Source organism: Phyllostomus hastatus, unplaced genomic scaffold (assembly GCF_019186645.2).
Source record: "Phyllostomus hastatus isolate PE091 unplaced genomic scaffold, TTU_PhHast_1.1 phas_contig_57, whole genome shotgun sequence".
Lineage (NCBI taxonomy): Eukaryota > Metazoa > Chordata > Mammalia > Chiroptera > Phyllostomidae > Phyllostomus > Phyllostomus hastatus.
Genome location: NW_025333912.1, coordinates 200,866 through 226,703, shown reverse-complemented (window position 1 = coordinate 226,703; position 25,838 = coordinate 200,866). Strand labels below are relative to the sequence as shown.

The 25,838-nt window shown below is 43.2% G+C and overlaps 1 protein-coding gene across 5 annotated transcripts in view; it reads left to right on the top strand.

Moving 5' to 3' along the window:
* The window catches only part of ANKRD44 (ankyrin repeat domain 44), a 292,499-nt gene that overhangs the window by 90,121 nt on the left and 176,540 nt on the right, over nt 1-25,838 (top strand). For all 5 annotated transcript variants that reach the window (XM_045847583.1, XM_045847579.1, XM_045847582.1 and 2 more), the window contains exon 2: nt 18,373-18,456. In XM_045847583.1, coding sequence (XP_045703539.1) covers nt 18,373-18,456 — 84 coding nt within the window. The remainder of the gene's footprint in view (nt 1-18,372; nt 18,457-25,838) is intronic.

Genomic DNA, 25,838 nt, shown 5'->3' with positions numbered 1-25,838 from the left:
TGCTACACCCTCAGCTTGATGTCCGCCTCTACCGTTAGGGCTCCAGCTTTGATCCTATCTCCTCCCAGAAGTCTTCCCTGATAACCAAGGCTGGGTTGGGGGCCCCTCCTCTGTGACCCCGTTTTCACTGTGACGTAATTGCTTACCTTTCTGCTTTCCACTGGATTCCAGAGCTTCTTGAGGCTGGCGGCTGTGTCTTAATCATTGCGGAACCCACCAAGTGCACTGCCTGGCTCATCAAGGGTACTTGGGAAAACTTTGTTGAGCGGGTGAGAAGAGGGCGTTGTAGGGTTGTTGAACTAGCATGTGATGTGGAGCCCGAAAGAGCTTCCTAATGACTGGCAGTAAGCTTGGGGCATTTTCTAATTACCCAAACCCCAGCTTCTCTGTCTGGGAGACAGGACGGAGCATTGTTTCTGACCTCATGGGTTTTTGTGGAAATTCAGTGAGACGGCACAAGGAGAGCATCTAGCACAGGCTCTGCTCCGTAGTGAGCTCCAGTTGATTTTTCTTCTTTTCTTCAGTCTCTCCTTCCCTTGTCTGCCAGCTGGGTCACACCATGGATTCAAATACTGGAGTTCGGGCCTCAGAGTTGGAGGTTCAGTGAGGTGATGCTACATCATCTGCCAGGCAACAGAGACACGTTTTAAAAGTATACACTCCTGGGCCTCACTCTCTGGTTTTGTGATGGGCCCAGAAATCTGTATTTTTTTTTCAAGTTTCTGATGCTCAGTCATGATTGGGAGCCTTTGACCTGGTCAAACTGACCCAAAGCAGGAATCCTACTTATTATGGAGCCTTTTCTGGAACATCTCAGGGATCGGGCAGCTCGCTGCATTTCGAAGTCCCCTGTTTATTGGTAGACAGCCGCTCTAGTAGTTAGAAATCCTCCTCATCTACTGGGCCCAATCCTGCTTCTTGACGGTGCCCAGGCTTTACTTCAGCTTCTGCCTTCTAGAGACACCTGGATTAAGTCCACACCGTCTTCCACATAGCCGTAGCCATGCAAAGTTACAATTACATCCCTTCAAAGATTTTTCTTTCCCAGGCTAAATATTCCTGTTCCTATAAATTAGAGTTTGCTCACTGGCGCCTGTGGGCTACATCCGGTCCACAGATGTGTTTCGTTTGGCCTGCGATGTTTGAAAAATATTGAATAAGTTACCAAAGTTTAAAAATTATGGCATTTCCTTCAAAAGTCTGGAGCTCCAGTGTCTCTTGAAAACTCAAAAGATCTGGATTCACAATCCCAGCTATGGACAAGACATAAATTTTCCAGACTGTTACACAAATCTGCAGATTGTTGATTTGTCTGCTCCATTATATTGTCTAGCCCCCACCACTTAAGTCATTATATCACTTGTTTTAAAAAAGAAGTGGTCTTTCATTATTCTTACCTTTTCCTATCTGTGCTCCAAAGTGTCAAGTGGTTTCGTCATTTAAAAAAGTTATTTTAGCCCTGGCTGGTGTGGTTCAGTGGACTGAGTGCTGGCCTGTGATCCAAGGGGTCGCTGGTTCAATTCCCAGTCAGGGCATATGCCTGGGTTGTGGGCCAGGTCCCTGGTGGGGGCATGTGAGAGGCAACTACACATTGATGTTTCTCTCCCTCTCCTTCTCCCTCCCTTCCCCTCTCTCTAAAAATCAATCAATCAAAATCTTTTAAAAATCTCTTTAAAAAGAGTTATTGTATGATTATAAAAATACTATTTAACAATGAAAATACTATAGAAATTATGGGAAACTGCAGAAAAATATAACAGAAATTGTATGTGCCAAGAACCCTGTTTAGCATTTTTATAAATTTCCTTCCTTGTTTTTCTGTGCATATTCATATATTGTGAAGCTGGGATCACACTGGAAATAGTTTCATAGACTGCTTTTTCTACATTTTCCATATCTCATTAAATGCCTTTGAAAGATCGGTTTTAATGACTAAAGTATTCTGTTTTTGTATCATAACTTTTTTATTGTAAAATATACATGACATGAAAATTACTGTTTGAACCACTTTGCAGTGCACAGTTCAGCGGCGGTCAGAGCAGTTACAGTGTGGTGCAGCCGCACCACCACCTCGGTCCAGAACATTCCCAACCCCAAGGGAACCCCACAGCCATTCAGCAGTCACTGCCCGTGTCCTTTTCCTTCCAGTCCCTGGCAACCACCAGTCTGCTTACTGTCTTGATAAATTTGCTTAATCTGGACATTTCATATAAATGGAATCATTCGTGTGGCCTTTTTGTAAATTTTGTGGCTCCTTTCACTCAGCATGTTCTCCAGGTTCATCCTTGTTGCAGAATCTGCCACTGTATGTTATTCCTTTTATGGCTGAATAATATTCCACGGTGTGGCTATGCCACATTTTATTGATCTCTTCATCAGTTGATGGACATTTAGGTTGTTGCCACCTTTCAACTATTGGGATAGTGCTGCTATGAACATTTGTGTGCAAATTTTTGTTTGGACACCCATCTTCAATTCTTTTGCATATATACCCAGGAGTGGAATTTCTGGGTTGCATGGTAAGTCTGTGTTCAACTCTTTGAGGAACTACTCAACTGTTTTCCATCGTAGCTATACCTTTTATGCTCCCATGAACAGCATTCCAATTTCTCCCCATGCTCACCAGCACTTACTTTTTTGTGTTGTTTAATTTTTAGCCATCCTAGTGTGTCTGAAGTGATACCTCATTGTGGTTTTGATTTGTGTTTCTCTAATGACTACTAGTGTTGAGCATTTTTCCATGTGCCTGTTGGCCACTTGTAAATCTTTTTGGGCTTTATATATTACAGCATTTAAACATTTCTCTAGCTTTGAAATTGGTTCCTTTCTAAGTTTTCTGTCGTGAATGTTGTTATGAACATCTCTACACAATGGTTGCCTGAATTTCTAGTTATTTCAGTGGGATAGCTTCCTTGAAGTGGGACTAAAGTGGGGGTCAAAGGAGTTATATTTCTAAGGTGCTGATACGAAGGACTGGATTCGGCACCGCATGTTTGTGGAGCACGTGTGAGCTGTTTGGAAGGCCTTCTCAAGCACCTGTGCTGGGATTTCTGTCTCGGACTTCCTGCATGAGGCTCATTGAAAGAGGACCCAGTTTCCCAGGAGATTCTGATAATGCAACTCAGCTATGGACCATTAGTCAAATTTCCTCTGCAGCCACATAGATCTTCCAAAAAGGTGGGGGACACTGTTGACTGTCCCAATACTCTGAGTTGTTCTGACCAGCTGGTCCTGCTCCTTCTTCAGCTGTGGGCAGCATGCTTGGCAGCCCTGCTGTCCTCCCAGAGTGAGCTCACCCTTCCCCAGACCCCTTAGTGGGTTTTCCCCTCGTCAAATTGGGTCCTCCCCTTCTTGTTCTTGGGGAGTTGATTATTCTGAACCTATCTTTTCTGGTGAGAAAACAGGTTTCTGCTAGCTTTGTGACTTGCTCTAGTTACGTAATACCTACTCACCCAGGCTAGAGCAAACCCAGGTCTCCTGGCTCCCCAGGTAATTTCTTTCCTCTTCCCCCAGTGGCCTTATTTTGACATTTTTGATGAGGCACGATTCAGGAGGTGAAATGTAGTTGCACATGCCAAACGCACTTGGAGTGCTCTAAAAGAGAGAACAGGCCCCAACATGTCTGGGCAGGCTGTGGCTGTCACACAAGACCTCAATTTTACTGCCTTTGGCCAAGCCCAGTTCTAACCTGGGGAGGAGGAAGGGCAGCCAGAAGTCCCCTTAGTTGGGAAAATGTGACCACGATCTCAAAGGAGCCATGATCAGATTGTGCCTTTTAGACAGCTGGAATGCTGTGTAGTGACTGGGTGACAGTTGCTAAGGGTTTGGATGTTAGGTGTGTAGTGTAGATTCTCAAATCTGGATTTCACTTGCAAAGGTACTAAGGGGATCCCCATACCATTTAGAGCTGATTCAGGGAGAGGTTGGAGAGGAAAAGGGACTGCAGAGCCACCAAGAAAGGAGTCCTCACAGTTGCGGTCAGTGGGTCAAAGGCGGCATCAGGGCCCCAGCTGCCCCCCTCACACCCAGTCTCAGACCGTAATTGCCTTTGTGGTTGGGTTGGTGCATTGGAGGTCAAAGGCTCTTCTTCTCCCACCCACTGCTAAATAGAAACAGACAGCAAATATACTTAAACTCAGTAATTCCCTCTCCTTACTAAAAGTTCCTATTTTCTGCAATATGACAGTCAAGATTATGTTTTTCAACTTGGCATTCAAATTCACATCCTCTGAGTAAATCTTGTTTTCGTAAAGTTTAAAAAATATGTTGAAAGCTAATTTTAGACTGGGAAGGGCAATGAAAAAAAGAGAGAGAATCACAGACTTCTCTGTGGCGCCACCCCAGTTAAAAATTACATGCAACTTTTCAATAGCAAGTCTTTGAGATAAAAAGCACATTAATTTACTTATGTCTAATTCATTTTCAGAGCTTTCTTATAGAGTTACTTATATTCAGTATCAAAGTATAATACATATCTGGCTCTCAAATATTTTTTACCAATATGATCAAGTTTAAGACATGTTACTAAATATATTTTATATTTAAATGGACTTGGTAAGTTGCAAACACAGCATTGGCACTGAGTGAAAGACCAATACCGTAGTAGCTAATCAATACCAACCTTTTTAAAAGTTTTTGATTCTAGCCCTGGCTGGCATAGCTCAGTGGATTGAGTGTGGGCTGTGAACCAAAGTATTGCAGGTTCAATTCCTAATCAGGGTACATGCCTGGGTTGCAGGCCATGACCTCCCAGCAACCGCACATTGATGTTTCTCTCTCTCTCTCTATCTCCCTCCCTTTCCTCTATAAAAATAAATAAATAAATAAAAGTTTTTGATTCTTAAAAGAACTCAATTTTTTAAAAGATTTTATTTATTTATTTTTGGATGGAGGGGAAGGGAGGGAGGGAGAGAGGGACAGAAACATCAATGTGTGGTTGTCTCTTGTACACCCCCAACCAGGGACCTGGCTCACAACCCAGGCATGTGCCCTGACTGGGAATCGAACTGGTGACTCTTTGGTTTGTGGGCTGGTGCTCAATCCACTGAGCTATACCAGCCAGGGCAGAACTCAGGTTGTTTTGTTTTTTTTTGGGGGGGGGGTGGTTAAATTGCAATCACTTAAACATCATTATTACTTTCTTCCATGTTATTCATGTAATTTTCCAGGTGGACAGGAACAGTTTAAATGACTGCTGTAGTTTTTAATGGCCACAGAACAGGTGATGTGTGTGTGTAGAGGGGGCCATGGGAAAGAGAGGGAGAGAAAAGATTGGGAAGTATTTTAAAGCTTATGCTGGCTGGAAGTAGTGCATTTTATTATTATTATTTTTTAAAATTAGAGTGTAGTTGACATGTAATGTTAATTTCAGGTATACAGCATAGTGATTCGACATTTATACATGTGTATTTTACAAAGCAATCACCACAATAAGTCTAGTAACCATCTGTCACCATACAAAGTCATTACAATATTATTGACTATATTGCCTGTGCTGTACGTTATTACATCCCCATCACTTTAGAAAGTAGTGTGTTTTCAGTCCATGTTAGAGGAATGCTCTATGGCAGCTAGGCTTAGAATTCTTTTGTATCTTGAAGCAAGAGGCTGTGTGGGGGCAGGAGAATGTGAGAGGGGCTGTTTAGAAATGCAGTGATTTGGAGAAGGGGGTGCTTATTGTCCTTCCTGAGCATGTACATTTCTAAAGTCACTGCTGTGACCTGGCTCATTTGTCCTATCAAAATGCAACTTTTTTTCCTCTATCGATCTAATCTATTCCCAGGCCTTGTTCAAGTCCTGCCTTCTTGGTAGACACCACTGACTTTTCGGCCCTTCTTGTCCCCACTTTTCTGAATCAGAGCAGACCCCTGACATGTTAGAGCTTAAAGGACCTCCAGGCTATCTCTCCGATCTGTCATTCATTGTGTTTGCAGGAAAACTTGGCGTCCATTGCATGAAGTCTGTAGAACACGGTTCAGTCCTGTCTCACGGTTTAATTGTTTTGTGTGAGTTAGGCGTATTTCCCAGCTGTGCTTGGCTCTCCCTGAGGAAGGGACTATGTCACACTTTTCTTTTGTATATTTCATAAAAATAGCATGTAGTAGGTATTTAGAAAGTGCCTTCAACCCTGGGAGCTCTGCCTGTGAAATGCTCTGGCTGGGATAGATACTGATGAAGGTGGGTGTGTTTCAGCATAAACTAGAAACAGCCTGAATGTTCAACCCAAGGGGGATAATTGAGTATGTTGTGATATTTTCATATTATGGAACATTATATAGCTATTAAGAGAAATGAGTTAATCTTATAGCTACTGACCTGAGGGATATAACTTCCTGTATCTGTATCTATATTTCTATATGTCAGCAGCAACATGGGGAGAGATGTGGAAGGATACACATTAGCCTGTTAACAGTGGTGGTGGGAAAGGTTATTAAGTTTTTCCTTAATCTTGTCTCTGTATTGTTGGAACAGGGAAAGATTAAAAGCCAGCAAGAGGAAAGAGAAAGCACATAGAGGTTTCATGCACTGGAAAGTCCCTTCCCCATAATACTTCTTTCTAGTTTTCAAACTTTGTGTGCTTAGAAAAAATGAGTGCCCTTTGATTAAAATTTAGAATTAGGAAATAAAGATAATAATATATTCGGGTTGGGGTTTCTTTGTTTGTTTCAGCTTGGGACATGAAGATAAGTTTTTTTTCTTTCTCATGACATAAAGATAAGTTTTCTGTCAGAACCTAAACTGTGAAGGTAGCGCCCAAACCGAAAGCCTTGGCGCCCTGGTTTCTGCGGTGAAGTGGGGAGAGAAGCAGCAGGTTCTGCAGAGGCAGGATGCTCACTGACTTCAGAGCCTTAGGAACTTCCTGTCCCTGAGCTGCACGGAACAGGGTGCAACTGGAGGGCCTTGCTCAAGTGGAAAAGTAAAGAAAGCAAATGCTGCAGGACTTCCGGTGCTCCTCTGCCCCTGGCTGGGCGCCTCTGCTCCAGAGGGCCGTGCATCCCACAAAGGAAGTTGGTGAGGGTCTTTCTGAATGCAGGCAGCAACAGGCCTGAGCAGGCTGGCTCTCGCTGCATGAGGGTGGATATAGTTCACTTACCTTCTAGATCCACTTGGCCACCAGCAGTAAGTGCTTCCTCATCACTGACCGACACTCCATTCCAAGGACCACGTCTTGCCCAGGCTGTTGTTGCAGTCTCCTGACTTGTATTGCTCTGGTCTCTTCCTCTGTTCATCACACAATCCATTTCCAGAATGATTGTTTTAAAGGGGGGCACAACTCTTGCCCTGGCAGGGTGGCTCAGTGGGCTAGAGTGTCATCCAGTAAACCAAAAAGGTGGTGGGTTCAATTCCTGGTCAGGGCACGTACGTAGGTTACAGATTCAATCCCTGGTTGGGGTGCATACGGGAGGCAGCTGATCAGTGTTTCTCTCTCACATTGATGCTTCTCTCTCCCTTTCCATCCCTCTCTAAAATCAGTAGCTATATATGCTCAGGTGATGATAAACACACACATGCACACACACAACTCTTGGGTCACTTCCTTGCTCAAAAACTTTGCATGGCTCCCAAGTTCTGTAGAAGAGAGCCTGGCATTCAAAGCCTTCTGTCATAGGGTCCCTGTGTCCTCAACTGACCCCACTTCTCTTGGGCTCCAGCGAAAGGAAATGGGTTCCTGTGCTCGCTCAGTCTCCCAGCTTCTGCTCGTACTCTTCTCAGGGAGGGCGCTCCCTTCCCGTTTTGTCTATCTCTACCTAGTTAAATTCTCTCCACTCGTCAACATTCGGATCAAAGGCTGCTTCTCTCAGGAGGCCACGTGCAGCTTTGCTTCCTTCTCTGTGTACTCCTCCTGTGGTATCTACTTTGTACTCAGGTTGCGTCCACCCCCTACGGCCTCTTCCACCTCAAGGACTCCATCAAGGGAGTGACTGACTGCGACATTCTTATGCTTAGTAAATTTCTTACATTTTAAATCAGTCTTTGTTGGAATGTATTGAATATGGTTATGTGAAATTTACCAGATTGATTTTTTTAAAAACATGTTTTTCATCTGTTGTTGGGAGGGGTTCCTGGCAGAGAAAAAGGAAATATGAACTGAGGTGGTGTCTCTGTAAGGAAATACCATGTGACCATTCTTTTTTGCAAATTTTGGCATTTTATGTTATCTAATGTTTTTCAGTCTTTTGGACTCCTCTTTTCCTGCTGTCTTATCATTTCCTTTTGGCATCTGTCTCCGATCACCCCTGCCATGACATTGAGTGGGGAAGTTGAGAAGGTTCTTCCTGGAAGACCGCACCAAGGCAACCTCTGATATATTTGCATTCCCACGACTAGCCTGGTGTAGTGGGCAGCAGGGGGCCCTCCAGGCCTCTCAGGCGGGGAGACCCATGGAGGTCCCGGTCAGCCCCACACCTTCAGTGGATTGACCGGAGAGTGTCTGAGCAGCCAGAGCAGGGAGCAGACTCCGTTTTGCACATCTCCTGCTCGCCCACCTGGCTCCATGTGGAGGGGCGGTGCGCGTCTGACTGCTGTTTTCTTTTCCAAGGAGTATATGTAGAATTCAAAGGAAAAGAGCTATGGAAACGAAGGAGGAGGGTTCAAAGAAAACTATTGTGGTCTTTGAAAAGTCTTGGTTGGGCAGAAAGTGGCTTCCTGGTGTTTTGAAAGAATCTGGGTTCTAACACGTTTCAGGCACAGCCAGTTTGGAGTTTGCCCGGATCACGAAGGACTGGATGTGACTGGGTTAATGCGCACATGGCCCATGTGGCCCTTCCATTCTCCTGAAATGCAGCAGGGAGCTGCCAGCACCCTGGCGGACGCCTCCTGTCTCCGTGCGCTGGTTTTGTTGTTGTTAAAGGACACTGGAATTGCTTTATTTAGCTTCCAATTTCTGAGATTCTCAAAAATTACAGTTACTATCAACTACGAGAAAATATTACTGTAGTTATAGATCATGTCTGATTATGTTTGTAAAGAATACTGATTTATTTTTGTCCTTCTTATGATAAGGGATGTACATACCAGGCATTAATAAAAAGATGTTTGTACAATACATCCTGAAGCTGGGAACCACTTTCTGCATTCAAACAGATACAAAAAATTACTCTGAATACTCTTATTACCCTGAAAATCATCTTCTGAATGTGTGATTTTTTCCCACAAAGATCACTGGAGTGCCTTATATTGATTAACATTATTAAGTCACCTTTCATATTTGAAACTACATGAATTCATTGTGGTACAAGATACAGTTATACAAAGAATGTAAGCAAAACTAAGATAAGAAATAAAACCTCTACAACAATTTTTTAGAAGATTGTATTTATTTATTTTTTTAGAGAGGGGAAGGGAGGGAGAAAGAGGGAGAGAAACATCAGTGTGTGGTTGTCTCTCATGTGCACCCCCTACTGGGGACCTGGCCAGCAACCTAGGCATGTGCTCTGACTGGGAATCAAACTGGTGACCCTTTGATTCACAGGCCGGCACTCAATCACTGAGCCACACCAACCAGGGTTACAACAATTTTTTAAAACAGGAAACTGTTGTAGAAGTATTTCATTCTTTTTGTTTTACTAAGATTACACCAACTTAAATATTCTGTACGAGTTCACCTTTTGGATTCATTGTGTTCTTATTTAAATTAGCTTCCTTTAAAAGTTAACTCCAGAATGGTATTTAATTAACTCAGCTAACGTTTAGATCTGATCTCAAACCATTTGCAACGAGACAGAGTGAAAAAAGATGTGGAGAGCTGGCAGCAGATCCCAGTCAAAATATGGCACTTGGCAAAGTGTGCCTGCCTTGTTTTGCTTTGCTTTTCTCTTTATGGATGTGGCTTATTTTTGAAAAGCTATGGTTTAAATTCAGTGATCAAGTGACAAGTCTGACAAAACAGAGCTCACTTCCGCAGAGGTCCTGTAGGGGAAAAATGGAAGTGTTCCAGGAACTAAAGGAAGTAACCTCGATTTCACCTGGAAACATTAGTGTCTCGGGGCAGGAGATTTGGGCTCTATTTACAGAGTGTCGGAAAGCGGCCAAGATGCTGAGCCAAACTCACATCCAGGAATGGAGCAACATCAAAGAACTGAAAACAGTATCTGTTGTTTCCACTACACATATCCCTGTAAGTAGCAATCGGGGAACGTGAGATAAAGGAAGACCAGAAAGTTCTTTCCCGTGGTGCCTTGGATGATGGCAATAGTCTTCTGACTGTGTGGGTTCGCTAGCTCCATTCTCAGCTCCTTCGATGTTCAACGCACACGGTGGACAGCTTAAATGTTTGCGTAAACTCTTGCTCAAGACTCCGGTTCCTGTTTGCCCACACGACTAGGTTAAAATTCCTTCTGCTGACTTAGTGCTCTCCCCAGTCCGTTCTTTACTTGTACAGCATCTGCATTTATTATTCTCCAACAGGAACGATTTATTCCAGTCTCATTCTTCAAAATCCAGTGTAACACCCACCTTCTTCATCTTTCTGGTAACTCCAATCCACATTGAGCTCCTTACTTTGAAAGATTGTAGCTGCTTGTTTTCTAACTTTTGGCAAGATTGTTTTATTGTTAGTTACTTTGTTGAGACTAACTATATCTAAAAATAGGTACCCATATATTTTCACTATGTGGCATATATATACCTACACATAGAGAGAATATATGTGGTGACATTTGTCCTTAGTGAGTCATATAATGTATAATATTTCTCTAGAGAAAATACATTGAAACTGAGGCTGAATTCATGACCATAAATTATATAAAATATACTATATTCATTGCATTGTATTAACGTGACATGTGTGAGAGAACTGAACTTCAAGAAGCAAGAAAACTAAGTCTAGTCTCAACTTTTGCTCTAACAGGCAAATCATTTGACCCCTTCACAACCAGAATAAATCTCCTTTATGACCACCAGAGGATCGTAAAGGAACAGTATAACTGTATACACATTTATGATAACTTTTAATAGTAAAATTATGATTTCACACCCCATCCAGTGGACATGAGTAGGGGGCACACTTTGATTAGTCAAAGAAAGATGCCGTATTATTCAGGTGAGCTGCTTTGGTTTTGGTTTTATAAATTAGGTCCCTAAGTACAGAGAGGCTGTGGGGTATTTTCGAGTTTGCCCACTGTAGTAACAAAGGACAAGTAAGGCTCGGTTTGGGTTTTGCTCCTCTGATCATAAAAACTTCTCACCTATCAGGATGGGTCCCTCTGCTTTACAGGTGGTGTTGAGTGGGTTCTAATTCTAACTCAATTTATTTGCTCTGTAGTTTTTAAGATCTCTCTAGATCCCCCATTTTTCCTATTGTAACATAGATGGACATAAATACACTGGACTGCCAAAGTTTGTAAACTTTTTAACTCAAAGTCAACATTAATCGCTCTCTTTATTGAGGGCACATTAGGCATCCAGCCCCGTACAAGGGATGCTACATATATTGTGTGACTTCACAAACACGTCTTACAAAATGACTGTGATAACCCCACTGTGCAGATAAGGAGACGCTGGCTAGGAGGTCATCTCAGGTCACTCTGAAACTATATGTGGAGCCCCTGGTGTGAAAAAAAAAGTGATCCCAGGCCTGCAAAAATCAACATTGCCTCCAGATTTCAACTTAACCGATACTGTTGTTTCATCACTTCCTTTTACCTAACCTTTTCTGAGTGCCCAGGTTTCACTTTTCCTCAGGTTTGCTGTCTGCTGGTGAGAGCGGCAGTGAGTGGTCTTGTATTCAAGAGCAGAAAAATAGCCCAGGAGGGTCTCAAAAAAGGAAGATGCAACAGAGGATCTGCATGTTCCAAAAACTGGATAACTGGTCCTTAAATAACTATAATTGATGCCTCTGTTATTTTCATTTTGGGAAAGGTTAGATAATATATTATTTTTTACATTTTCTGACTAAAAATAGTTATTTTTTCCATAGTTTAAAGAGTTAATGAATAGCTACATATAGAGAGGATGTTACCAATACTTGGGATTTTATGGTTTTTCTGTTAATAATAATTGGAAATGTTATAGACACTTGCTTTGCAGCATAGTTTGTAGGAGACATTTTCAGATATGTATTCCTGCATTAAAAAGTATTTATGAGGCCTGGCTGGTGTGGCTCGGTGGATTGAGCATTGGACTATGAAGCAAAGGGTTGCTGGTTCGATTCCCAGTCAGGGCACATGCCTGGGTTGCAGGCTAGGTCCTCAGTACGAGGTGAATGAGAGGCAACCACACATTGATGTTTTTCTCGCCTTCTCTTTCTCCCTCCCTTTCCCTCTCTCTAAAAATAAATAAATAAAATCTTTAAAAAATGTTTATGAGGATTCAATATATTTTGTACAGTTCTTAAGGGAAACAAATTTTGACTTTATGATCATCATCATCTTTCTGAGATGGCGTGAACTTCTCCCCAAGTACAGAGTGATCTGTATTCAGGAAGCATGTAATGGCATGCTTTCAGCAGATCACACAGCAGGGCCCATATGAATGGAGCTAACAAGTTTTGTCCATTAAATTTAGTGACTTGAACAAATTTTTATTATCCTTTTGTAAAAATGCAAACACTGCCCTCATACAAAAACCAGTTCTTATTTAATGAAGTGTTTCAGCATGTTCATATAAGTTGACGGTTTCATATGGCCAGATTATTGCTGCATCAGCTATTAGCTACTAAAACAAGCTCCCAGCTTGCTGTAATGACATCCTGGACTCAGAATACTCAAGTGTGGACAGATGTTTCGGAATATAATTTTTTTTCTTCTTGGCTATTTATTGATTCCCAACACCCACTCCTGATTAGAATTCAAGATGTTTTCTTTGATACTTGGAGTCTCTGATTGCCCAATCAAAATGAGAAAAAGACATGCAACACACCAGGAATTTGGAACGAATGGCTGGAGCGTCCTCTTGGACTATTTACCATTGACTGTAGTTACAGATGCTCCGTGACAGCCTCTGTCACTCTGTTTATCTTCCAAAGCCAATTCTTTAGTAAAGAACATGCAGCTCTGACACAGGGAGTGTGAAATGCACCATGCAAGGTTTTAGCAAAAATCAGATTGGTGGTTTTCGTAAGGGGATTTTGGAGGAGGGACCTATGACCTAATTGCGGGTTGGAGTTCATACTCTACACTGGCCACACACTCTCCGTAGAAGCCAGGAAGGGCTTTACTCTTAAGCTGTCAGAGGCACTTTTTAAAAGTGAAGTTGAGGGAATAATTGAATTGGGTTTAGCAAGGATGAAAATGGTACTTTCAAATGATACTTTCCCCTAGCAACCTAGACTCTCAGGGATCAATAGGAAAGTTTCTGTTTTTTTCCTTTTGGTATGTAAAGGGTGTGTGTGTTTACTAAGAACTCTCTCAGATGCTTGAGTTCTTTTATGTCTTGAATAAAGTGCTTTTCTTAATTACACAACCTGAACATTTATCTCCCAGGTAACAAATTACCATCTTGCTCCCCCTAGTGGAATTGTAACTCTACTGCAACATTTGAGAATACCGTATCAGTATGTGCATAGCATTTTATTTGTGGCAATCAGGTATTTTATCAATTTGTTTTCAAAGACTGAGGATAAAACTGAGAAATATTGCATCATATGGGCTGATAGGGGATGTGCATAGAGAAACTAGCATTTTACTGATCAATTTTCAGTTTCTAGTGTTAGCAATGTTAGCTACATAATTTATAATGGCTGCCAAATTCAAGGGGCCTCTCTGCTCTGCTCTGCACATCTCAGCCTTGCAGACAGTTGTTACCTTTAAAAGACAGCAGTGAGCACTCCTAGCACAGATGGTAGGGTGTGGATAGTTGGTGATGTTAAAACAGGACAGGCCTCATCTGAATATTGAACCTCACTTGTACCCTTAGTACAGGAGCCCAGGAAGTATTCTTGTGCCTTCTGAACCTATGTGAGGGACTGTGACAATATCCACAGCACATAGCAGTCATTTCCACTTTACAGCTGCTAAGCATGCTAAGAAAATTCTGGTGATTGAAGCTGAAATGGCTGTATACCTCTCTTAAGAGTTCAGATTTCTTTAGGGAATGATAATCAAAGTTTTCATGGTGTCAGAATTTCTCTCTTTTTTTTTCTGCCACTATTTGCTTTTCATAACTTTGACTCTTGTTATGAGTTTTTATTTATCAACTTTGTACTCTGTTGCACACAAAGTACTCCTATTTTGTACACACTAGTATCGTATGTGTGAAACTTCAGAATGAAAAACTTGTCAACACCAAGGCTTAGGACTCTGCATTTTCCAGGTAAGACTTTGCTTCTGAGCTTTATTAAGGTCAATGCAAAAGTTCAAAAGATACAGGTTAACAATTAGTACTTAATACAGTATAAGTACTTTATACTTATGAGCAAGAATATTGTCATTAGGATAGTTACCTTTTCTTAACATTATGTCATTGAGACAGTATTTAGATATATCTTCTTCCAAATATTTATTCTCAGAATCAGTGCTTATACCTAAGGAAAAATAAAGCTGCAGGGTTAGATTAGAATCCCAACAAAAGGGAATGCCAAAGTGCTCTCTGGGCATGTTTTTTTTTTTGGCGGGGGTGGAGGGGGAGTATAGAGAAAAAAAGGAAACACTCATAATAATGGTTTAAAAAAATACTAACTTGCTCAAGAATCACAGTAATTTAGGTCAAGAATTAACATCCATGCAAACACCTAGCTTCCATTCAGGCAAAGTGTATGTCTGTGAAGTCCTGGTTTGGAATCCCATGACGCCCAGAGTCACAGCTGTGAGGACGGTGATGCCACAGTGGCTAAACGGCCGAGCTGGGGCTTGGAGATCTAGCTGGACTATGGAGAACAGACACTTTTCTTTTCCATGGAGTGTGAGGGATTTGTATGTGAATCAACATACATCTCTGTGTACACACACACAAATGCAGGGACTTGTGCAAATGTAGACATGTAATGTGGGTATATCTGTGAATATATGTGACTGAAATATTGGAAAAGTTACAACAGCAGTTCATTTTCTACTTCCCAATGGGTGCTGGGAATTCTGTGCGTTGACAGGACTCTTCAAAGCAGATTTAGTAGAGTGAGGAGGTGTTGGGCAAGTGTGCACGCCATCCTCTGTTGGGGATTCTGTGCATTGATGAGGCCCTTCAAAACAGTCTCAGGGATTATGCCAAGAGGTGTCTGGGAAGCTCTCCACACCCCTCCCTGCTGAAGGGCTGTGCTGGCGTCCTTGCCTGGTGGCTTTGCCGGGGTGGCTCTCCCTGGCAACATTCCAGCCCTTGCTTGGAACCCTTGTCTTTCTTGAGAAGTGTGAGGACTGAATGCAACAGGATGTCTGTACACATTCCTTGTACTCATGAGTGATGAGAGGCTTTTCTTACCTAGCTGTGTTTCCTTCAAGTGCCTGACTAGTGGCACATTAATTATGGGAATGGGTTTGTTTCTCAGCACCTTAACTTCTCAGATGTTGATTGATCACTGTTGATTGAGTGCTGAAATCTGGTTGGACCCTGCCTCTGCTTGTCGCCCTATGGTTATTGGGGTTGGTTATTTGTTTTGGAGTTCACAAAGGCAAAAAGGTGCGCATAAGCACATGACCAGGAGTGCAGCAGATAGAGCATTATGAAACAGATAAACAAGATTCAACATTTTGCTGCGATCCTGACTTTGTGTCCGACTCTGTGTTTCACATGAAGCACAGCCCCCGCCCTGCGGCAGACAGCCCAGAGACCAGGCGAGCAGGCAGTCTTGCAGGCACGTGGCAGGGTCTGTCTTCTCGTTCAGGTAGAGCAGCCAGCTGACACGGAGCTAGTAGAAGACTTGCATTCTTTTCAAGACTTCTTTCCTGCAGCTTAATTGTTGGCAATTTGAGAACATATCTCTGAATCATACACCTTGACTGAAAGGTAGAACTGAGAGAATATTCTGGGCAAAAAAAGAGATACATCTGTTCACTTGCTAGAAACTTTTATAGCAGAGGGGAAAACTGGACAAGTTCCTGGCATATTGAAATATTTGTCTACAATTTAACATTTTTAAATATAGCGTTTGCTTAAGTACCTTTACTATATACAAGATCTGTCCAGAAAAATTCCAGCCATTGTTAATGTAACGAGAACAGTGTGTGCTACATAATGTAACCTGGCAGCCAAGGAGAGTGGACTGGAATGCTCATGCGTGAACAATGACAACTTCATACTAGTCAGTGTGGGCAGTAGACTCCATTGAGTGAGCATGTGTACTGTGTGGCCATTGAATTCAAAATGACTGAGTGAGTAGAGCAACGAATCTGCATCAAATTTTGCACTAAGCTTGAACATTCCTCTGTGGAAACTATTTGGATGGTTCAGAAGGCCACAGCTCTGGGCAACGGGTGATTGGCAGCTTTATCACAACAATGCACCCGCTCACGCATCACATCTCCTGCAGAGTTTTTTGGCAAAACATCAAATCCCAGGTGACTTGTCCCCTCTGCAGCCCAGGTTTGGGGCCCTGTGACTTCTGGCTTTTCCCAGAACTAAAACCACTTTTGAAAGTGAAGAGATTTCAGATTGTCAATGAGATTGAAGAAAATATGATGGGACAGCTGATGGTGATTGGGAGAACTGTGTGAGGTCCCAAGGTGCCTACTTTGAAGGAGATTGAAGTATCATTGTCCCATGTACAATATTTCTTGTATCTTGTGTCTTACTCAATAGATGTCTCTACTTTTCATATTACATGGCTGGTACCTTCTGGACAGACCTTGTATATCCCACTGATAACACTTATATTGGTCCCCCCAATTAGCAAGAAACACCATTAAAACCTGTAAGAAAGGCAACTGGATGGTAAAAAAGAGAAAAGAAAATTTGTAGGAAAAATGAGGACTGGGATTCTCACACAGATAGCATGGTAGGAGGTTGAGGCCATCAATGCTAAGGATTTTACCTTGACCCAGTGTTTGCCACTTCTAAGAATTCAGTGAGTGTTTATTAAAAACCTACATGCACAGGCTCTCTCCCTAGACATACCAAATCAGAATCTCCAGGGAAGGGATCTGGGGATATTGTTTTAAGAAGGATCTCAGGTGATTTTTGTGGTCACACAAGTTTGGGAAACCATCATCTAATTGTCCACTAGGACTAAAGTTTTAACAAAAGTTTTCAGTGAATGAGTGAGTGTGTGTGTGTGTGTGTGTGTGTGTGTGTAACTGCTGAGGTTTTGAAAGTTTGAAAAAAATGGTCAAATATTCCATATTCACATTGTTAAACATTTCCTGATGAAAACATGTTATTGTGTAGGGTTGTATGGCTTCAAAGGGTTTTCCCATCCAGTATCTCATTTGTTCCTAATAACAGCCCTGTGAGGGGCTGGGCAGCAAAGGTCACGCCTACCCTGGGTCATGCATGGGAAATGCGCTCAGCATGTAGCTGGCAGGTGGTGGAGCTGGCTTCGAACAGGGTTCTCTTCCACGTGGGGCAAACCCAGCGCCAACCCCAGAGCCCACTACTTGCTCCCTTTTACCCCACCCTCTGGTCACCACTTCTTGGCAGCACTTCCGACATTCCTGGTCCTCTGTGTGTTCACACCTGTGCACACTCTCATTTCTTTGCCTGGGATGCCCTTCCTTGCCTGTGTGCAAACTCATAGTGAGTGAGCTGCCTCCCATGATGCTTTTCTGGGTTCACTCTTTTCCTCACCTTACCCTGCCCCCCAGCAGAGCTAGTTTCTCTTTCAGCTGTGTTTCCATCACACTGTGTAAATCTGTCTGCTGTGTGTTGGATCCCGTTTAATGTAGGTGTTTCAGTAATAAGCACTCAGTAATGCCCCTCCTTCCTTTAACCCGCCATTATGCCACATACTTCGAACAGGCAGTGGATCGTGATCGTGTGTAAAACATTCAGTGCTTGCTGGCTAAAGCTGTGGGAAATGTTTGGGAATGACTGCAAAGCTTTCTGAACATTGACAAGGCAGTGTTCGATGGCCAAAGCAGGAACATGGCCATGAATCCTCTAGGAATGGAATTGTTGGAGGGTTCCAGGGAACACTGTGTAATGAGAGGGGGTGGGGCGGCAGGAGGACTGCATGCAAACCCCACAGATTTGGTGGTCTCCTTGATGGGGAGTTTGAGGGCCTTTCAAGGGCAATTTCAACTACGGGTGATTTTTGTTACACTCATAGCCCCGGGTTAGCTGTGACTGTCTGTCACAGATTTCAGTTCATGTGACAGTGATTTCCTTGTGCAGATGTCTCCCCCACGAGACTTCTAGCGAGCGTGGGTCTGAGCTGTATTCGTCCCTGTTTGCCAATTGACGATTGTTGGATCAACTTTTGGGGATGAAATTTTCTAGCCATCTGCCTCTGAATATGATCAAATGTATCTAATTGTAGTTGTAATTCCAATTCTCCTGTGCTTCCAGCCACCCCTGGTCCAGGCCATCTTCAGCGGCGACCCAGAGGAGATACGGATGCTCATCCACAAAACGGAGGATGTGAATGCTCTGGTAGGCGATGCTGTGGTTTTGCCCGCTCAGCCCTCTGAACCTTTTCTGTCTGACGAACCTTTTCTGTCTGATGAACCTCGTTGGTATTTGGTAAAAGCTCAGGACTGCTTCTCGGAATTCTGTTTTTAAATCCAGAAAATGAAATCTATAGGGTTAGAAGGGAAATCAATGATACTGAAATACAGTTATCAAAATATTAAAATCATACCTGTGATATAATAACATATGTGCTTCTTTAGCAGTACACTTAAATAGCCAGATACAGCAGAAGGTCTAACAATGACCATAATTTAAAAATAGTGATGAGCACGATCAATATTCTGTGTTGTTTGGAATGACTCCCACATGGTATGAACATACCTGTGATTTCTGCTGGTGGCCAAGTCAGTTACTGCTGATGCTCCTGAGATTTGCTACTTCCATTCACAATGGAAGAAAATGTGAAATTCCCATTAGAAGTTAGCGAAAACAAAGATGTAATACTTTTGTATCTAGAACCCATGTCCTAGAGTTGGGGGGTGACCAGCTACAGTCACGTGTGTCACCTGTTTTTGTTCAGACTACCAGTGAGGAATGGTTTTTAGCTTTTAAATGGCTGAAAAAATGCAAAGAAAAATCATATTTAGGGACACATGGAAATTATATGGAACTCACAGTTCAGTCTCTATAAATAAAGTTTTGTTGGAGCACAGCCACGACACTTTTGCGCAGCAACAGAGGAGTCGAGCAATCATGATGGAGACTGTATGTGGCCCAGTAGCCAAACATATTTACCTTCTGGCCCTTTTGAAGAAAAGTTGCTGCCCTCTGCCCTGAAGTGTCCATGAACTGGACATCCTAAGCATACGTGAAATCTCACGTGATATGTGTGTACACTTGTGGACATTTATATTTTTCTGTGAAAGGGTCAAGACATTTCACCAAATTATTAAAAGGGCCTATGACCCTGAGAAGATTAAGAACCATTGTATTGGGAAGCTCTCAAAACAAACAAACAAACCTGTAGTGAAAAAAAGAGTTAGTCAATAATTTACACTTTTAATAGTTTCTTGGACCCGAGTTGAACAAGCAATTATATGGCAGTACGTGCTACTAATTCTCTTAATGGAACTGAATTACCTAAATGCTCCAGTCCATTGGGGAGAGGAGTTCTCTTTGAAGTCTCTAGCATTAACTAGAGACAACAGCAAGAGACAAACACATCTGCAGTGTGAAAAGAGATTCGCTACAGGGAATGAATTCTGTCTGAGGTTGTATCTCTTTCAGGTCGGCCTGGGGCTTTATGCAGAAGGCGAGCTACTTGGTGCCGTTGTTCTGTGGCAGTAGTGCAGGTTACTGTGGCTTTCGGAAAAAGCTTTTGGCAGCTTCTCCCCTGAGAACAATAGGGCAGTGTTTCGTGGCATTTTTGCAAAGTAAGCACAGATGAGGCCAGGGCCAGACTACTGGAGAAGGCAGTTGGGCGTTTGGCCAAGATCTGGGGGGCGTGACTTGTACTTCTGAGTGGGTCAAGGCAAACAGTGTCCTGGCGTCACCAGAGCTGGCCCAGCCTACTTTGTGGCTGTGGCCCAAGCCCAGGCAGGCCTAAGGCAAGGTCACTATCTTTTCCTGATGATCACGAGCGAAAAGAACTTTCGTCCAGTCACACATACCAAGGAAGATTGTACTCGCTCCTGGAGGGCCTCTATTTCTCCTTAGAAAAGTGGCGGCTGCTGGCTGAAGAAGATTGGGAGAGCCCAGTTTTAGCTGTCACTCAGTGGGTTAGTTAGACTAGGTTAACTACTGTAACACATCGACTCCTAAGTGTGTGATGGCTCAAATATTTAACAGAAGTTTAGTCCTTTTATGAACGGATTAGAGGGTGGCTCTTTTCCCAATAGGGTCCCAGGGAGCAGCACGTGGCTTTCTCGGGTGACCCGAGGGTTCGTCTCCAGTCCAGCCAGAGGGGAAGAAGGGCATGGAAGCAAAGCATGGGAGGATTTTAATGGGTCAGCGGGAAAGTGGCATAGTCACTTGCACTTTCATCACATTGGCCAGAGCTCGGCGTATCTGTCCCTAACTACAAGGGAGGTTAGAAAAGGAGTGTAGCTATGTCCCAGAGGACTTGGAGCAAACAAACTCCGGTGAATAGTTAGCAACCCTGGCCATACCAATCTTGGGTCTTATAGAATCCTAGGGAATTCAAGTGATACCACTTTTCCGTGCAGTGTGTTCTTTATTCATTGACCAGTTATTTACTGAGTTGAGACTGTGCTTGGTCCGAGGGACACAGCAGTAAGAAGGCAGCTCTTTCCATCATGGAGGCTGCGCTGTGGCAGAGATGTCACCAGATGAGAAGTCACACTGTGATGCATTTTTGAAAGGGGCTCTGTATGGGCCTAGGTCAATCACAAGGGGCTGATGAAGTGATGTGGAAGCTGAGGCCTAAGGGGCACTGCTGTGGATTTGGATTTATGGGCCATTGGATGCATGGCAGCAGGGAAGGGAGGGATGCAAGGAGGGACAGGGATAAATGAATGAATGAGTGTTTGAATGAATGTATGAACAAACACAGGAGGGCTGAGTTCCTTGGGTTGATCGTATGACTCTCCAGAGTCTACAGTCCCTTTCCTCTGCTCATGCCTCTTTTTTTTGGGGGGGGAGGTGGCGGGAAGGTATTAAAAATTTTTTTTCAATTGCAGTTTCCATTCAGTATTATTCTATACTAGTTTCAGGCATATAGCATAGTGGTCCGGCGTGTCCACTCCACAGCCCACAGGCCACGTGCAGCCCAGGATGGCTGTGAATGCAACCCAACACAAAATTGTAAACTTACTTAAAACATTATGAGATTTTTTTTGTGATTATGTATTGCAATGTATTTAATGTGTGGCCCAAGACAACTTTTTTCCTTCCAATGTGGTGCAGAGACGCCAAAAGGTTGGACACCCCGGGACGGTCATGTACTTTACAGGGTGGGCCCCCAATGTTTCAAGTGCCCACCTGGCCCCACACACAGTTGTTGACTGTGGTCCCCATGCTGTACCTCCACTCACCCCCCTGTAAGCTCCCTCGTCACAGCCCCCTTCCCCTCCCTCAGGTGAACACAAAGAAGATTTGATCCCCCACTCTGTTATTAGGTATGATGTAGACATTGAGCTGTTGCCTGAACATCATGCTTTTCTTTTGCCAACACCCCTTAGGGATCAGTCACATGGACTCTTTTGCTGGGGGTAGCTTAGGTAGTTTAGGGGAAGTGGTAGTTACCAAGGGGAACAGAGAGATGGAAGACAAATGAGGATTAGAAACCTCAGCCTGGAGATTCATTGCAGAAAGGAAGAGAGGCTGCAAACCAGTACATTTAAATGTCAAGAAAGGGAAATAAATAGTGGAAGAGCCTCCTGTTAGTGGGACATAAAACTTTATTTCCCATTAATAGTATTTGTGAACCCTATGCTTCAGCTGAATCAAATTACTCATCCCATTGGTGTTTATTCTTTTCTCATGTCTCCTCTCTTCCAGTTCCACCTACTTTTGCCTCCTCTGTTAAGTTGCACTAATATCGCTTCCTTTCTGCTGTCTTCGCCACCATCTCCTCAACCGAACCAAAGAAACCCACCTCTTCTCTCAACTGCCGTAGGTCCTTGTAGCTCGCTGATCACTTTACTTGAGTTACTTATGTGTTTTACTTTTGAGATACTATATACTTGTTGACATGGCCACTATGTCATTCCTTCTCATTTCCTCAGTTGCCCAGTCCAGCCCTTGCAACACGTGTTGAGTGAATGACAAAAGCTTTCTTTGGTACTTATGTTGAGCCAATCCATGGTGGCCCATTTTTCATTCTGCCAATGAGGACAAGTTGTCTCAGAGTGTGTGGCCTAGTGCCCCTCAGGGCTCAGATGTAAGATTGAAAGTTCTCTTGGTAAGACTGAAAGCCTGTTGATGGATTTGAGAAGCTTCTGAGGGATCCGGAAGGGTCCTCTGAGTCTCTTTTTGTACACTGTTTTCTCTGGCTAGCAGCATACCAGGACCAGCAAATGTGGGAAGACAGTGAGTGGTATGCTCTGGAAAATCCATTTATTTATTAAAAAATTTTCCCCGGCTGGCGTAGCTCAGTGGATTGAGTGCGGGCTGGGAACCAAAGTATCCCAGGTTCGATTCCCAGCCAGGGTACATACCTGGGTTGCAGGCCAGAACCCCCAGCAACCACACACTGATGTTTCTCTCTCTCTATCTCCCTCCCTTCCCTCTCTAAAAATAAATAAATAAATAAAAAGACATTTAAAAAAATTTTTTTAGCAGTTCATTTTTTAAAAGACTTTACTTATTTATTTTTAGAGAGAGGAGATAGGGAGGGAGAAAGAGAGGAAGTGAAACATCAGTGTGAGAGAGAAACGTCGATTGGTTGCCCCTCATGTGGGCCTCACTGGGGGTCCCACTGAACCCACAACCCAGGCATGTGCCCTGACCGGGAATTGAACTGAACAGGTGACCTTTCACTTCGTGGGATATCACCCAACGGAGCTGTACTGGTCAGGGCAATAGTTCATTTTTTATTGCATTTTTTCCATTACCAGTGATTCCCCCACACCCTCTACCTCCTTCACCCACCCGACTGCCCACCCCTGCAGTCACCATACTGTTGTCCATGTCCATGAGTTCTTTCTCTTTTCAACTGACCCAGATGGGGCTGATAACTGGAAAGATTTTAGAAGTTTTCAACAGACTAACCCAATTGAGCTCAAGATTAAGTATCTGAATTAAAAATGAATGCAGAGACTCTGAAAACCAAAGACTGAACCCAGGAAAGGCATTTCCGGAGTGACGCTTTGGCAGCGTGACACCGGCAGACAGTTTTACTGCGCCGCAGGGCAGCAGGGTCGGAGACAGATCGGTGCCTGTCCAGGGTGGCGAGTGGTGAGGACACGGGTTGGAGACTGTGCCCTGTGCGGAGTTGATGAAGAGCCGGTGATGTTTTAGACGTGGGTAGGACAGGAGAATGTTCCTGAATAGTTCAAACACTGCCGAGTTAAAATGGAACTAAACTTAATCATTGTGTCATGTGGTTTTAAGCTACAGGAAATAAGATTTCAGCTCAAAATATAAAAAATAACTTAATAGACAGAGCTGTCTAAAGAAGTAATGAGTTAACTTGACAAACAATAAGCTCCCGGAAAGACCACTAGCCTGGGAGTTCTCACGGTGACTAATAATAGCACATGTGGCCCCACTCTGCTAACTCGGGTCCTTGGCCGACATCGCTAATGGATTGTGGCTTTTTTTTTCCTTTGCCTCGGAAAGGCCAAAATTTCTTCTCAGCACAGTGCTATTAACTTGGGGTTGGCCTGTAAAATCGAAATGCTTTTTCCATGCCTGGCCTAGATGACAGTTGAAGTCTGTTACAACTGTGAAAGATTTGTCAGTCCCCTGTGATAGCAAACCCATGGTGTTTATTTCTTTTTTAAAGTGTCATCAAGAGATATGAGTATACACAGATGCACACTATCCTACCAAATAAAATGAACAATTCCTCAATATCATCTAATACCCAGTGTATATTCAATTTTATTTTGTTCTAATAGTCTGAAGAATATCTTTTTACACTTGGGTTGTACCACGTTGATTTTTGAAATCCATGTGTTGTATCAGGGTGTTAACGTTGACGGTACAACAATAGGGTTTGGCCCAAGTGTGTCAGTGCATTTTGCTATTCTGTCCAGTTCCGGGATGGAAGGGGTGATATGTGACCCTAAGAGAACAAGCCTCAAAGTGAGCACTGTGCGCATTTTTTATTTATGCTAGTTCTTGTTTATTTTATAACTAGAAATTGCACCATTTCTCTTAAAAATAAAAATAAAATATATTTTGAATCCACCCAGAAGGGTACAATATGAATTTCATGAAAGAACTTTAAGTGATAAATGTAATATCTTCTCTAAATTTTTCTCAGTTTCATTGTGCCATGTCAAATTCTCCAACTATTAGAAATACAAACTAGATAGCACAGCCTTTTAAGTTTAGATTTTTTGTGTGTATTTTTCCTCACCTGTATACATTTGCCTTTGTTTTTTTCCTTTTCAAATGAAGAACTGGACAGGGGGATGAAGACCTGAGATGTTCTGTTAGCGGAGGGACCTGGGCACCCCCTAAGTCAGACGGTGGGTGGGAGTGGTCCCTGCTAAACTCTCACCAAGTGTTGCTGCACAGGAGTGCAGGCGCGGTGTGGCCCAGACTTTTTAAGTTTTAAAGAGAAAATACAGGAAATCTCTAAATTGTTAAATGTTGGTTCCAAAAAAATGGTCCAACAGCGTGCAGGCCAAAGAAAACACATCTGCGGGCCAAACCCAGCCTGCAGGCCGCCGTTTCGCTAACCGTGGGTGAGATCAGCCAGGTACTCGGCAGTTAGAGTTTCTCTGGCTACCTGCACCTGGAAACCTAGAGCATGATCCTGAATCGAGGGCGCCACTCCTCAAGTGTTGACAGCACTTCTGCCTCCCTGGCCCTGGGGGGCAGGTTGTGGTCCCTTCACTGCTCTTAGAGGGGCACTTTTTATCCTGAGGGTAGGTGCCCCATGTCTCCGCACGTGCCTGGCATGCTGTCACACCCCCTGCTCCTCGTTGGACCCCTGCCCAGGATGTGGGGCCCTGCTTTGGAAGCCACGACTTGTGTCCCCATAGATAATGATTCATGAACTCCAGACGGCATTGAGCAGGCTGCAGCAATGCGGCTTCACGGCTGGCTGAATGTGCAAAGGCAGGTCTGGTTACTCTCACTCCTAATTACCCTCCGGATGTGCTCAGCAGCTTGAGGTCGCATTTCTCTTACACTGGCCTTGGAGGCTGGAGGAACAATCTTACAATGATATACAATTCGCACCCCCCAGGCAACGGAGATGAGTGCTTTGGAACTATGGAAACATTCCAAATGTAAAGGCATTGTTACAACTTTGCAATTGTTAGGCCTTTTTGACAGCACAAAGAAAAATCTCACAATTAAAAGGTATACTGTGTAAGGGGCTTGAGGATGTAAACATCTTTAGGATAAAAGATATGAATGGTCCTTTTTTCATATTAGATATAAATTGGGAGGAGGCTGTAAATGTGAATAAAAGAGCTATATTATTCCGAGATGGGAAGAAAACCCAATTGTTTGAAATTAACATTGGAATTCAGTGCAACCGAATTGAGTGATAGGACTTATTGGGGAAGTTTGTCAAGATCATTCTAAACTTAATCTAGAGGAATAATCATGTGAGACTAGCTAGGAAACTCTTGAAAGTCAATGAGGAGAGTTTCACAACCTATATTAAGGCAAATTGCAAAGCTATAGCCATTAAAACAATGTGTTTCTGGTACAGGAGTAGGCAATCAAATTCATGGAACAGTTTAGAGAGTCCGGAACTA